General features: G+C 39.8%; 1 protein-coding gene across 3 annotated transcripts in view; it reads right to left on the reverse strand.

Annotated features, from left to right (window-relative positions):
• Positions 1–15,509, reverse strand: part of PCYT1A (phosphate cytidylyltransferase 1A, choline) — a 61,300-nt gene that overhangs the window by 24,999 nt on the left and 20,792 nt on the right. For all 3 annotated transcript variants that reach the window (XM_004712258.2, XM_045287550.1, XM_045287551.1), the window contains exon 2: positions 12,144–12,270. In XM_004712258.2, the coding sequence (XP_004712315.1) occupies positions 12,144–12,260 (117 nt within the window). In that variant the 5' untranslated portion in view covers positions 12,261–12,270. The remainder of the gene's footprint in view (positions 1–12,143; positions 12,271–15,509) is intronic.

The following is a 15,509-nucleotide window of genomic DNA, read 5'->3' on the forward strand; positions in this document are numbered from 1 at the left end:
AAGAAGTCACCAAGGCACATAATAGTTAAACTATCCAACTTTGAGGAAAAGGAGAAAATCATGAGAGAGAAAACAAAGGTGGTAGAAAGGAAAGAAGGATCAGTATCATTTGTCTGCCTTTTTTTAATTGAGATCTGCTTGTGTCCAAGATAGAAAAAAAAGCCAGTGATATTAAAAATGCCAGAGTAAGAAAAACAAATAATTAAGGAGATAAAATCTGGGGTAAGGTAAGAGAATAGTCTCAAGGAAAATAAGGAGAAGGTGTGATCCCTAAAACAAGCAAGATCACATTTTTTGGTAAGCAAAATTTTTTAAAATAAAATTTTAATTTTTTAAAAGAAAATATTATTTTTTAAAGGATGCTAAGGGAAAATATAGAAAAACACCTGCTGCCCTCAATTTTCTCATTATACTTAAAAAGACATTAGTTCTCAAAATGACAATAAAATAAAGTCATTTTTAAAGGAAATGACCATAGAAAGGTTGGAATGAGCTTGAAAACTCACTCCAGAAAGTAGAAGAGGTTGTGAAAGATGTATTAGATCATCTGCAAATGGTTGACAGAATCATTAAGCACTACATCTAGTCAAGATCAAACTAGACACTTTAATCTTTAAAAGGTTTATAGGCCTGAAAAGGGAAATAAAGAATTAACAGAAACTGCACCAGATCCAGGGCAGGCATCGGTGAATGGAAGGGAGGCAGAAGAGTAAAGGATAAAGAGACAAAAAGATTTAAGATGTTCTAAGGTCAATTAAAAAATGGCTAACTGTGGCATAGAAACTGAGGTCAGCTAACTGCTCTGCAAAGGGCTGCTGTGGTTAGATGCCACTGAGCCCATTCTGACTCACTGTGACCTCACGTGTGCAGAGTGAGGCTGCTCCGAGGGGTTTTCAAGGCTGGGCCTTTGGAGGCAGACCACCAAGTCTGTCTTCTGGGGTGGGGGGTAGGGGCAGCTTGAACCACCAATCTAAGAGTCCCGGACTAGTGAGTAAATATTTTAGGCTTCACAGGCTATGTCTGTTATAATGTCTGTTATAATGATTCATCTCTGCCACTGTAGGGTGAAAGTAACAGCAGACAACATGTAAATTATTGAGTACAGTTATGTTCCAATAAGTTTTTACTTACAAAACTAAGTGGCATGCCAGATTGCCTCTGTGGGCTGGCAGTAGTTTGCCAACCCTTGGCATACAAGCAGAAGAGATAAGACAGGACAGTCAGAAGGTAAGACAGGAAACTAGAGCAACAGTTCTGTGGAGGCAGAGCAACGAGAGAGAGATTATAATCAGGGAAAAATCTTTTCAACTTTAGTGGGGAAGGTGTAAAGGTGGAGCTTTGCTGATAAAGAAATTCATAGGTTAAGGTTGGACACTAACCAATTTTAATCACTAATAAATTATTCTTCTATTTCTTCTCCATGAATGATTCTATAATTAACATCAAGTTGATTTTTATTTTTCATTACAAAGCATGTATTATTTATAATAACTTTAGAAAATACAGTTAAGGGGAAAAAGAAACAAAAATCATTTGCAATCAAATTAGTACAAAGTAGCTACATTTTAAACACACAGACTAAATCTTCTAGACCTTTTTTCTCTTACTTCCTATGGAAATAAAGATGTCTTTTCCCCAAACAGGATTAACTGCTTTGTAATCTTGTTCACAGTATAGAGTGTGACCATCAAGATAGAGTATATGAAAGTCAAAGGCGTACATGGGGGGCACAAGACCATTCCATCCCAGACCGTGGAACAGCAACGTAGACAGATGGGAAACTCGCCTTTCGACACAAATGCAGCTGTGTCATGATCCCTGTTACTCTGGTATGTTGGTGTGCTTTAATCTTTTATTGTTATTTTGTTTTTGTTTTTAATTTTTGGTATTGATCTATACAAGAGAAGCAGGATGGGCAGTCTTATGGAGACCTGTCAGATGGATGATGGTTCCTGGGGGCATGGGAGGGGAGGAGGGGGAATAGTAAAAGTTCTAAAATGGACCATGAGGAGGATGTAGCTTTTCTGGGCATGTTTGATCAATTGAATTATATCGGAAAAGAAGTACTAAGAGGTGAACAATAGGCAAGAATAATAGTGGGGTAGGAGGAAAAACAAAAAAGCATAACCCAATATATATATGTATGTGTTAGGGCTCTCTAGAGAAACAAAATCAGAATGCTAATAATTATATATATATACAGATAGATGTGTGTGTATATATATATATATATACAGATAGATGTATAACATAAGAAATAAACGTGATTAAATTATAAAGCAGTACAAATGGCTCAGTGCAACTCACGCCCGTGAGACAGTTGAGAGACACTGGCAGTCCTTCAAGTCCTGAGGGCCACCGGGGAGTCCTCTGTAGAGCAATTCAGGCTATCTGGCCACAGGCAGCAAATAGCAAGGCAGGTCACCAACAGTCAGCCAGATGACAGGGTGCGACAGTCCCCAGCTCAGGAGATGTGAATTCCAATGGTGTGGCGAAGCAGGTCTTGAAGGAACCTCAAATTACAGTGACACAGTCCATGGGTTAGGTGTCCCATAGGTAGTGTAGCTTGCAAACTGAGGCAAAGAACAAGCAAGGCAGCTGCACACCGGCCCAATGATCAAAGAGCAAGAGACCCGAGAACTAGAAAGGAGAGTCTCACGGAGCCATTTATCCCTCCGCCCTTCAATTAACCCCACATGTGTTTATCGGCCAGGTTGGCACATTAAACTAACTAACTCAATGTATGTGTGTGCAAAATGTATAAATATATATATATATGAATATGTGTATGTTTGTGTACATACATATATATGTAAATACAACAAGGAGACAGATGGACTTTGGGCCTCTACTTAAATCTTACCTCTGTTCTAATAATGTGGCACTGTATGATACACACCTCAATGACACGATTGCTGAAGACAAAATGGGTCCATAAGCAAATGTGGTGAAGAAAGCTGATGGTGCCCAGGCATCAAAAGCTATAGTGTCTGAGGTCTTAAAAGTGTGGAGTTATACAAGTGGCCATCTAGCAGGGAAACAACAAAGCCCACATGGAAGAAGCACACCACACCAGGCTGTGTGATCATAAGGTATCAATGGCAAGAGGTCCCAGGAGTTCAAAAAAACACACATCCAAATTGATATGAGGGGACTGGATGTAGTGGAGACCCAAAGTCCACCAGCAAGACAATTGGACAGTCCCTCTTAATAGGGTCTCACGGAACAGAGGATAAATCCAGGGTGCGACTGACGAACCACACTACTATCCTCTAGTTCCTTAAGATTTCCACCCCTTACTATGATGGCCCATAGGTGATATACCTCACTGGTCATGTTAGACTTGTGCATGTACATTTGTACATTTAAGATGAGGGTAATACATACATACATGCATACATAATTTTTTTAAAAAGATGATGGTACATGGTAGTCAAGATAGATGACCTCTCAGAGACACTGACAGGAGTAAGGATTCACTGAGGGCACAGTAGTGAGGGGCAGGGGTGAGTCGATAGCATTCATGATTGTATAGCCCCTCCCAATGGGACTGAACAACAGAACTGTACTAGAAGGAAAAGCATATATTGAAATGAATAAGACAGGTCAATAAAAATATTATATGAGGAAAAAGAGAGATATACAGTATATTTCCATCATATCATTTTAAATTACTTTATATTTGCATATATAAAAATTAATTTCTCCAGTTCTAGATTATTGAATAATTAAGTTGCTTCTCATTTTCCAATACTAAAATAATGTGTCCACAGATTTCTGTCCTCTATTCTCCTAGAATAAATATCAAGAAATACAACTGAGTCCATAGGCATGTATATTTTACAATTCTTAATTAATGCTGTTTCCAGGAAGGTTACACATACTTTTTTTTTCAATACTTCAAGCACTTGTAAAAGTATACAGCATAGTATAATAACAAACAAGTCATTAAGATTCAATAGGCCATGCCTTTAACATTATTGATATATAGATTTGGGGGAGGGAGGATATAATTCACACGACAAAATTCACTCATTTTAAAGTATCCAATTGCATGGTTTTTAATATATTCACAATATTCTCCAACCATCACCACTATCTATTTTCAAAACAGTCCCATCACTCCCCAAAGAAACCTCATACCCATGAAGAAGTCAGTCCCATTCTCCCTCCTCCCACCTACCCCACTGGGTTCTAATTTCTTCTGTGATGTCCAGTACATGTGAGGCAACTTAAAATTTAAGTAATAGGTAAAAGCGACCCAAATGTCCATCCATGGATAAAGAGAGAAACCAAATGTGGTACAGCCAGACAGCAGACTCTTATTCAGCCATCAAAGTAATGAAACCCTGGCATAAGCCACAAGATGGCTGAACCTTGAAAACACTGTGCTGCGTGAAAGAAGCCAGACACAAAAGATCCCATAGAGTCTGATTGCACTTAGATGAAATATCCGGAATAGGGGAATCTAGAGGGGCCGAAAGTAAATTCATGGTCAAAGTGGGGAGGGGAGAGGAGGATGGGGAGTGAGTGCTTTCTTTTTGGTGTGATGAAAGTGTTCAAAATTAGATAGTGGTGAGCACTGTCCAACATTGTGAATAGACTATCAACCACTGAATTATACACCCTAAAATTATTAAAATGGTGGTTTTTATGTCATGTGAATTTTATCATAATTTTTAAAAAATACACAAAGTTTTTAAAAAATATACAAAGTATCCTCCTCACATACTGTTTATGTTCCACCGCAGAAGGCAGATGCAGCTGCCCTTCCTGGCTAAGCTTTACGTACTCAAACAATCCCTGCAAAGCAGCGAGAAGGAGACCTCTGGTTCTACAGCTACAATGCACCAGTAAAGCCTTGATTTCCCGAGCGGCGCCGCCAGTCAGAATGTGTAGTATTTTTGAAAACCCCTTTTGTTCTCTTCTCAGGACTGAGGCTTCTGTCTATTTTCCAGACAAGTCTACATTTTAACTTCAAGGGATTCCCAAAATGTTGTTTTCAAGACTTGACTACCTGACAGTGAAATACAAAGGGACTCCAAAAAATGGGGAAATGTAGTGAAAAGATCATGGAATTTTCCCATAAACCTTTACCCCTCATATAAATGAGAGGGCATGCGTTTAGGTTTTTAAAAAATCTTAAATCCCAATTAATATATCAATTAAAAATCTTAAATATCAATTAAAAATTGCACAATTATAGCAAGTTTTTAAAGCTTTGTCCTAGAAAACAGAAAATTACAATACCTACAATCTACCAGGCTACTGTGGGGATTAAAAAAAAATAGCATAAGAAAAGTAACTAGCACAATGTTTCACGTTTAATAAGCACCCAACACATTTAGTTTATCATCAACCTCATTTCCTCTTCCATTCGATAGAACCAGTTTTATTATGCTAACAAAATGAACTGATAGTCACTGATCTAAGAAGTTAGTTTCTAAATGCAAAGTAAATTTATAAACCTATGCATTAACTATTATAATTCATAATGATAATCATGCTTTCCCAAATTATTAACTATCTTCTAAATGCAATGTTGCTTGCACAATGATTTTTCTTCTGGTTACTTTCATGTGCATTAACTCATCAATCCTCAAAATTCCAGTGAAGCAGCATCAGGGAGTTCCTTACCAAGGAGGAAGTGGCGGCAACTCAAATAAAACGGGGCTAGACCTTGACATGGGTTCTCCAGCACGCCGCCTATTCTCCAAGGGGGTTACGCATTTTCAGGGAAAAGTTCCGGGATGGCACAGAGTAACATTTTTCTTTCACCCAAACTTTTTGTTCAAATGGGAACAAGTCCTTCCTGGGATTAAATTCCTCCAATATTGCCAGGGAAAAGGGCTATAGCATCCAGAGGAAAGCCATGTAGTATGAAAAGGAATAAGAAATATTGCAGAAAGAATCCACCCTCTGAGAATCTGGAAAGACTGGTGAATGAAAGATAAATTGGTACAAGACAGCAACATCAAGGACACACCAAAGTTACATAGTGTAGTTGAAGGGGTTAAGTCCTAAGGAGAATAAGAAAGTCACCAACCCCACTCCCTAATACTTGGTGATCCTTTTCTTTTCCCACATTCAGGCAGGTCCTTTGACGAAGCCAGTGAGCTCCAGCTGGAGCCCTGGTGGTACACTGGTTACACATCGGGCTGCAAACTTCAAGTTCAACCCCACCAGCTGCTCCATGGGAGGAATAAGAGACATTCTACTCCCATAAAGAGGTACAGTTTTGGATACCCACAGGGGCAGGTCTACTCTGCCTTCTAGGGTCACCACAAGTAGAGATCAACTCAATGAGAGGGAAAGGAAGACAACTTTCTTCATCTTTATACATCTGGCACCTACTGCCTTGTTGGAATATTATGATTATGCAATAAAATTTTATCTATGTAACTATGTCCATTCACTGAATAAGTGATAAATAAAATGTGGCATATGCATTCAATGGAATATTACTTGGTAGCAAAAAGTAATGGAATACATGCTAATATACAGATCTTGAAAATATTATGCTAAGTGGACAACCCCAAGCATAAAAGACCCCGTGTTGTATTTATATCCAGAATAGGTAAATCAACAAAGACAGAAAGTAGGCTAGGAACTGCCAGAGGCGGAGCAGCAGGGAGGGAAATGGGAACAGTGGTGCTGAAGAAAAATGAGAAAAGTGACTATTAATCGGTATAGACTTTCTTTAGGTGGTGATGAAAGTGTTTTTAAATTGATTTCATAACTCTGAAAACACTATAGTGTACTGCACTTCAAATGGGTGAATTGTAGGAAATGTCAACTATATTTCAATATAGCAGTTAGGAAAAAATCTCGTTCACTTTTGCTGCAGAGCTCAAAGGGGTTCCAAGATAGCAATTACAAGTTAGGGCGGAGAAGCAGACAGTTTATTTAGGAGCCATGACCCCCGCTAGGGTAGGCTCTTCCTGTTGGGTCAGTGAGTAACTGACCACTCCTGAGACTAGAGCCAATCTGTCCAAGGAGGACCGTGGAAGAGGAATCACTTCACTGAACTAATCTGTGACATAAAGAAAAACAAATTTTAACCATCAAGATTCACCAGGTTCTAAGGACTAAGAAAGTTATGTCTTCTCAGACCCCATTCCACTAAGATGAGTGGCTTCTGTTTTTCCACTACTAGCTAGTGACTCACCGAGAATATCACACAGTTCATTACAACTTGCCCCTACTCCACATGAGATTGTTGAATTGGCGCCTACCACCACACTCTGCTTGGAGTTCTCTGAGAAACATTCATAAATTAATAATGCTGCTTTGTTCATTGACCAATCACTTTTCAACTCTCCTACCCAGTCTACTTTTGAGTTTACTTGCTGTGGGTATGAAACAGCGCCCCCAACCCCAGAGATATCGATGTCCTAATCCTCAGAACATGAGAATGTGTTACCTTGCATGGCAAAAGGGAAGTTACAGGTATGATTACTTAAGTATCTTAAAATGGAAGATTATCCTGGATAGCTAAGTGGCCACAATATATTCCCAGGTTAAGTGAAACCCACCCATCTATTGCCATTAAGTTGGTTCTGACTCATAACAATCTTATATAGAGTTCCTGAGGCTATAATTCTTTACAGGAACACACAGCCTCATTTTTCTCCCACAGAGCTTCAAATGAAAGAGAGTGAATCAATGATGGAGGTGTGAAAATAGAGGCAGAGCTCAGAGTGATATAATTGTTGGCTATAGGCCACCAGGCAAGAAATGTGGGCAGCTTCCAGAAGCTGGAAAAGGTGCATGAGAACAAATTCTCCCAGAGTCCCCAGAAGGAATGCAGCACTGCTGACACCTTGACTTTAATCTGGGAGACCCTTTGAACTTCAGAACCAACTGGAAGATAATAAATGTGTGTTGTTTTAAGCCACTGGACTTGTGTAATCTGTTACAGTAGCAATAGGAAACTAAGGTAACTGCCTTCATCAATAACATCAATACAGTATCAGGACTGGGGGCATATGCTGCTTATTTGTGGAGTCTAGTTGCTTTTGTTGCTCAATTGGTTGGAAACAACTATTAATTGTCTTGGAGCAGAAATGATTTTCTCTTTGTACAAGGATCCTCCAAAACTAGCCCAGGTGAAATTGATCAATGGCTAAAGGACATAAAACTTACATTTTTGGATTACTAGAGAGGAAGGTGGTTATCGAAAGATAAATTGGTACAAGACTCATACTCACTCATGGCCATCAAGTCAATTCGGACTCGCGGTCACTCTATAGATAGGGTAGAACTGTCCCTGGGGGTCTCCAAGATTATAAATCATTACGGGAGTAGAAAGCCTCGTCTTTCTTCCCAGGGAGCACCTGGTCATTTCGAACTGCTGATCTTACAGTTAACAGTTCATCATGTAACCAGGACTCCTTTGCTCCAAGACAAAAATCTCAATTACATGCCACATTTATACAGTGTCGTTGAAAGGGGTAAGTCCTAAAGAAAAAAAAGGGAAAGAGAAATGGAATCCAAAGTTGATGATTCCTAACTGGTCTCCCATAACTATTTAAGAGCAACTAACGGGTACAATACAAATTCTAATCATTTCACAGAATGAAGGGAGGGTGGGTGATAAAAGAATGGGAAAACAGGGAGATTTTAGCTTAAAATAAAATAAATTATAAAGAAATTAGTTGGCAATACTAATTTCTTATTTACCTTTAAAATGGTTATTTTTACAGTCTTCAAAATCCTAAAACAAATAACTAATGATAGTGGGGCAGTAAATAAGATCTTTGTACTTATTTTCAAGATAGTTGTATCTTAATAAACTGTGGGCCCACCGACCTCCACAACTGAATGGCTCCTAAGGGGAGACTGTGTAATTGAAGGGTAAATTAAAGAAACATCAGACAAGCATGCAAGGGCTCACCTCTTCCAATGACAGGATCAAGAGAGAGTGCTAATGTATTCTCCAACAGGTTTATATAATCTTGGGGCATGCAAGCCGTGTCATACACATATGAAACAGGAAAGGATGTACTAGGGCATACATGTGACAGGAAGGCACATACATAACAGTGGGGGCAGGTTCTAGAGTTAAGATGGCAGCTTGGCCGTCCCTGCGTTGGTTTGACCTTAGGTGTGTCCCAAAGCTCTTCTCCAGGGGAATAATCTATATCCTTATCAGAAGGGAGTAGGCCATATTTAGGGTGCTAAGGACAATAGGGTCTGATTGTTCTTGATGGCAAACAACCTTCAGGCAGATAACCTTGAAGCATATAGTAAGCAACCATGAGCTTGTAAGAAGCATCTTAAGATTGGCATCATTAAGGGGAGATGCTGAGGAGGATAACTTTAATTAGAAGAATGGAACTGGGATTCATCTCCAACTCATGAGTGTGAAGTCCTCCCTCCACCAGACTCCCTACCTCCCAAACTCCTCAAATATGAGCATAGAGAATTTGTCCACAAACACTCTCTTCCCCATTCTCAGTTTCCCACAATAAACTGTAGACTTTATTTTTATGGATATGTTGTATTTCAGCTCAATGAAACCATACCTGGTGTGTTAGACAGGGTTCTCTAGAGAGATAAAACCAAATTGCTGATAATTTAATATATTTATTTATAAAGATAATTAGATATATAACAAAATGAACTGTTGAATCATATACAGATAAATATATAATACAAGAAATAAACAGTTAAATTATAAAGCACTACAAATGGCTCAATTCAACTCACTGCCATGAGAGAGTTGTGAGAGACTAGCAGTCCTTCCAGTCCAGTCTGCTGCCAGATCTTCCTCTATATATAGAGAGAGCTAGGCTATGTCAGCACAGCAGCCAATCAGAAGGCAGGTCACCAACTGCCAGCCAGGTCACCAACTGCCAGTCCCCAGCTCCAGAGATGTCTTAAAGGGACCTCAACTTACAGCAACACAGTCCACAGTCTAGGCGTCCCACAGGTAGTGCAGCCTTTAAATTGAGGCACAGGACAAGCAAGGCAGCCGCACACTGGTCCAATGATCAAAGAGCGAGAGACAAGAAAGGCGAGACTCACCAAGCCATTTATCTCTCTGCCCTTCAGTTAATCCCACTTGTGTTTATCAGCCAGGCTGGCACAATAAACTATCTCACCTGGTCATGTGCCATCCTCACAATTATTGTTAAGTTTGAGCTGACTGTTACCATCACTGTTTCAATCAATGTCATTGAGGGTCTTCCTCTTTTTTGTTGACCCTCTACTTTATTAAGCATTAGGTCTGCTCCAGGGACTGATCCATTCTAATAACATGTCCAAAATGCATGAGACAGTCTAGCTATTCTTATTTCTAAGGAGCACTGTGACCCTAGTTTGTTCCTCTGTGTGTTAATCTGGGTTGACTAGAGAAACAAACTCAAAGACACTCGTATGTATCTAAGAAAGAGCTTTATATAAAGAGTAATTGTATATTAAGAAAATATCCCAGTCCAGATCAAGTCCATAAGTCCAATATTAGCCCTTATGTCCGAACCACTCTATAAATTCTTCTTCAGATTCACGCAACACATGCAATGATGTAGAATGCAGGAAGATCACAGGCCAGTGGGTGGAAAGTCTTGTGGTTCCAGTGGCGGTGGAAGCATTTCAGCCCTGGTATGGGTCTCCATGTGGGTCCTCCAGTTCCAAGGCTCTGGCTCCATCAGCACAGCTCCAAATGGCTTGTCAACAGGAATGTCTTGGAGAGAGAATGTGTGTCCCACCTCCAGGGAGGAAGACTGGAGTTCCCAGAATCTTCAGAAGAATGCCCACACAGAGGCCTCATTGGCTATGACCTGATTGACAAGCTAGACTCCACCCCTTCACAAGTTGACAAGAGATAGGCCATAGTAAATTCAATATTCTTTGTCAACATTATCATTCAAATCTTCAATTCTTCTTTGGCCCCCCTTATTCATGGTCAAATGTGCACATGCATATGAGGCAATTGAAAATAGCTTGGCTTTGGCCAGGTGAACCTTAAGTCTTTAAAGTGATAGATTTGCTTTTTACCATTTTAAAGGGACTTTTTGCAGCAAATTTACCCAATGCAATACACATCATTTGATTTCTCGATTGCTGCTTTCATGGGTGTTGATTGCGAATCCAACTGAAATGAAATCCTGACAACTTCAATCTTTTCTTCATTTGTCATGATGTTTATTGGCCCCACTGTGAGGACTCTGTTTCCTTTTGTTGAAATATAATCTATAATGAGAGCAGTGGTCTTTGATCTTCATTAGTAAAGTCTTCAAACTTTCTTTGTGTTTTTTCGATATTTAGAAGGAGTTGTATTTTTTTTGTTATTCTAGCCATTATCAGTAACACATGAATAAAATTGTATCCTTAAAGCCTTGAAGAATGATTTTTGGCAATGAGTCATGACTGAAAAAAACTCTGTGGGACATAAAACACAGCTGATGTTTAAAATAGCTACAAATTATTGATGGCAAAAGATCAAAACAATAGATAGTCGCTAAAATCTCATTAACAGTTCATATGAAGAACCAAATAATCCTGATGCTGGGTCCTGAAGCATGTACGTTATAATAATATGGACTTCATGTGTGTCAATGATAACTTTGTGTCTAAATGTTCTGTGACATGATTTTAGGAAAAACTTTGAGAAGGGTGCCAACCTGAGACAGGATGGCAGCTCAAAATAGAAGCTTTCATCTAACACGGGGCAGTAGCTAGTCAACACAAAGATAATGTCACAGATAAAAGAGCATTAGTTGGCAGCAGTAGAAAAAAGGACTCATCTAAGATACACCAGCAACAGAATAACGGAAAGATGGGGGGAAGAAAAGCCTGTAAGGTCCAGAAAACTAAGCCCTATAAGATACCATGCATCAGATCACTTCCTAGAGCCCGGAATTCTCTACTCCATTAGTATAGAACTGATCTCTACTTTAGCACCTAAAAAACCTCCATGTTTTCATAACATTCTTTTTCCAACACCAACGTAAAGCGTCTGCGACACAGTGGTGAATTATACCTGCTAGCAAAGCACAAGGTTTCCAACTGTAAAGATAAAATGACTATGCCTTCTTTCCATTATTTAAGACGTAACACTGATAACAATGTCATATGTCACTCTCTACCCTCCTCACACCAGGTTAAGAGTTCAACAAAGAAATCTCTTCTTTACTTACAACTGCACAGCGTGCCACCTTTGAAGGCGTTCCATCGTCCTCTGTTGCCCCATTGGGCCCGGTTGCCTCTTTCCTCCTCTTTCTTGCATTGACTTTGGCTGAACACTGTGCATCCATCTTCTTTCAACTGATCATAGAAAGGGGGAAAACAGTTCTTTCTCATTAGGGTGAAAAAAAAAGTTGTCACTGGTTTTTCAGAGGTGTTAAACTGACACTCTCAGCAAAAGATCAACCCCACAGCACATCCTTCATCAAGAGGAGCTGTACTGAATTCACCTGGTAAAAGCTTCACAAAGCACAGGCTCCCACAGAAATACTGATATGCCTCCTTGTGAATCAATGGCCACAGTGAACCACCTGACCTCAGACATTATTCCTGTGGATGATGCAGCCAATTTCATATCCTGACCGAATGCAAAACATCGGAATAACTTAGTTAAGAAATTAGGTTATACAAATCTTACTACTGACCTCATTTATGATCCCTGAGACACCTGGAGGTATGACAGAGAACTTGAATTTCTGTTCCACATTTCTCTGCTTTTGATCAGGATTCTTCTATAAAATCTTTGATCAAGACATTCAGTAGTCCCACCCTATTAATTTACATAGACGGAAAATTTATCATACTTTCTCAAAATAATTCTAAATAAATTTTTAATGGGAGACAGCACTGGAGACAGTGTGTGAATTGTGACCGGTCTGACCCCACCTCCAACCCCACCCTGAAAAGAAACACAAAGGGAGCACAACAGAGAAGCAAAGGGAGCAAAGTAACGAAGTCCCCGAGGAATCCTGAAAACAGATTTCTGACTCAGGGAACAGGGCTTGGCACGTCATCAGACCCGATCAGAAAACATTCATAAGGGTCAGCAGACAGACCTGGAACCATTTACAGACAGACCTGGAACTATTTACAGACAGACCTGGAACTATTTACAGGCATTTTTTCCCCTCATGTCTATCTATATAAGATAGGCCAGATAAATAATCCTGAGGAGAAAAGAACAAGACTGACAGTTCTGGGGAGACATGGGAGAGGAGGAGGAGGAGGTGGGGGAAAGGGAGGGGGAGCCAACAAACCCAGGGACAAGGGAACAACAAGAGATTTAAAATCAATGGCAAGGAGGGCATAGAATGCCTGGAGTGGTTCAATCAAGTGCAATGTAGCCAAAAGGAAGTACAGAGAGCTGAATGAAGGTTGAACTGACAGTGGGACAGGAGGAAAGTAAAAGGAAATAAAGAACTAGGAGGCAAAAGACATTTAGAGAGGTATAAATATAAGCATGTATATATGTAAATATATTAATATGTAACAGCAGGGATATAGTCTATGTACATATATTTCTTTGTTAAATATTAAGGTAGCAGATGGACATTGGGCCTCTACTCAAGTCCTCCCTCAACGCAAGAACACTTTATTATAATAACCTGGCATTCTGTGATGCTCACCTTCCCAACACAATTGCTGAAGACAAAATGGGTGCATTAGCAAATGTGGTGAAGAAAGCTGATGGTGCCTGGCTATTAGAAGATACAGCATCGGATGCTATACCACCAGTATTTCAAAAAACACAATGGTCACCCATGGTGAATAAATTTCAGCAGAGCTTCCAGACTAAGGACAAAATAGGGAGAAGGAATTGGTGGCACACTGTAGAGAGGTTAGGGACTGAAACCCTTACTAATAGCAGGCAAACATTTTCTGGGAAATGAGCACCATTTGAAGGTAGTTCGATCAAGCCCCATTTGCTCAAAAAGAGAGCAAGAGCTATGTTAATGTAGAGTCATCTTTAATATCTTGGTTAGTTCAAATATTTTGAATTTCATTTGCTGTTAGGGCATCCCTCCAAATGAGAAGGGCGAGCTGTTAACATCCATAAATAATCACAATGTGGAATGAATGAAGCATGGCTATAGGAACACTGGGAGTTGTTCACATGGACTGAAATGCATCAAGGATAACATCATCCTAGGCATTGCTTTTATTGTTTGTAGGTGGCCTCCAGTCAATGACAATACATGGTAACTCTACACACAACACAGTCAAGCAGGCCTCTCCTACACCATTTGAACCAATTGTTGCAGCCACTGTGTCAATCCATCTCATTGAGAGTTTTCTGCCTCTTTGCTGACTCTCTACCAAGAATTATGACCTTTTTCAGCAACTGGTTTCTCCTGTTAGAATGTCCAAAGTACTTGGGGCAGCTTCTCTCTATTTTCACATTTAAGGATAATTCTGGCAATGTCTTCCAAGACAGGTTGTTTGTTTCCCTGGTAGTCCATGGTATCTTGAATAGTCTTTGCCAGCTCTGTGCTTCAAAGGCATCAGTTCTTCTGATGTCTTCTGTACCCACTGATCAACTTTCACATGCATGAGGGGTTTGAAAACACTGCGGATTGGGTCAGCCACAGCTTAGTCCTCAAAGTGGCATCCTTGCTCGTTAACACGTTAACACGTTAACAAAGTCTTGTGCAACAGGTTTGCTGAACATCATATGTCATTTTATTTATTGACTACTGATTCCATGAGTATTGATTGCAGATCCAAGCAAAATGAAATCTTTAACGTCAGTCTTTCTCATTTAGTGATGATGTATGCTAATGATTCAGTTGTTAGGATTTTGCTTTTCTTTACATTAAATTAAAATTCATACTGAAATAAAAATTTAAAAAAAGATACAGCATCTGGGGTCTTCAAGGCTTCAAGTTACATAAGCGGCCATCTAGCAGGGAACCAACACAGCCCACATGGAAAAAGCACACCAGCCTGTGTGATCACAGGTGTCGTTGATAGGATCAGGTGTCAGGCATCAGAAGACCAAAAAAAACCCCATCATATCAATGCAAATGAGGCGGGTTGGAGTGGAGACCCAAAGTCCATCTGTAGACAGTTGGACATCCTCTTATTGAAGGGTCACAACGAAGGGATGAGTCAGCTGAATAGCACTGATGAAATACACAAAGTGGGTGTTAACAACCCCAGGGACAAGCAGACAACACGTGATCCCAAATCGATGGCGAGGAGGGTGTAGGAGGCATGGTGGGGCTTGATCAAGTGCAATGTACCCAAAAGGAATTACTGAAACCCAAATGAAGGCTAAACATAATAGCGGGACAAGAGGAAAGTAAAAGGAAATAAAGGAAGAAACTAGGAGGCAAAGGGCATTTATAGAGGTCTAAATACAGGCATGTACATATGAAAATATATTTATATAAGACGATGGGGAAATAGATCTATGCATATATATTTATAGATTTAGTATTAAGGTAGCAGATGGACATTGGGCCTCCACTCAAGTACACCCTCAATGCAAGAACACTTTGTTCTATTAAACTGGCATTCCATGATGCTCACCTTCCCGA

The sequence above is a fragment of the Echinops telfairi genome, unplaced genomic scaffold, assembly GCF_000313985.2.
Source record: "Echinops telfairi isolate 266 unplaced genomic scaffold, ASM31398v2 ScPeMD7_17;HRSCAF=63, whole genome shotgun sequence".
Lineage (NCBI taxonomy): Eukaryota > Metazoa > Chordata > Mammalia > Afrosoricida > Tenrecidae > Echinops > Echinops telfairi.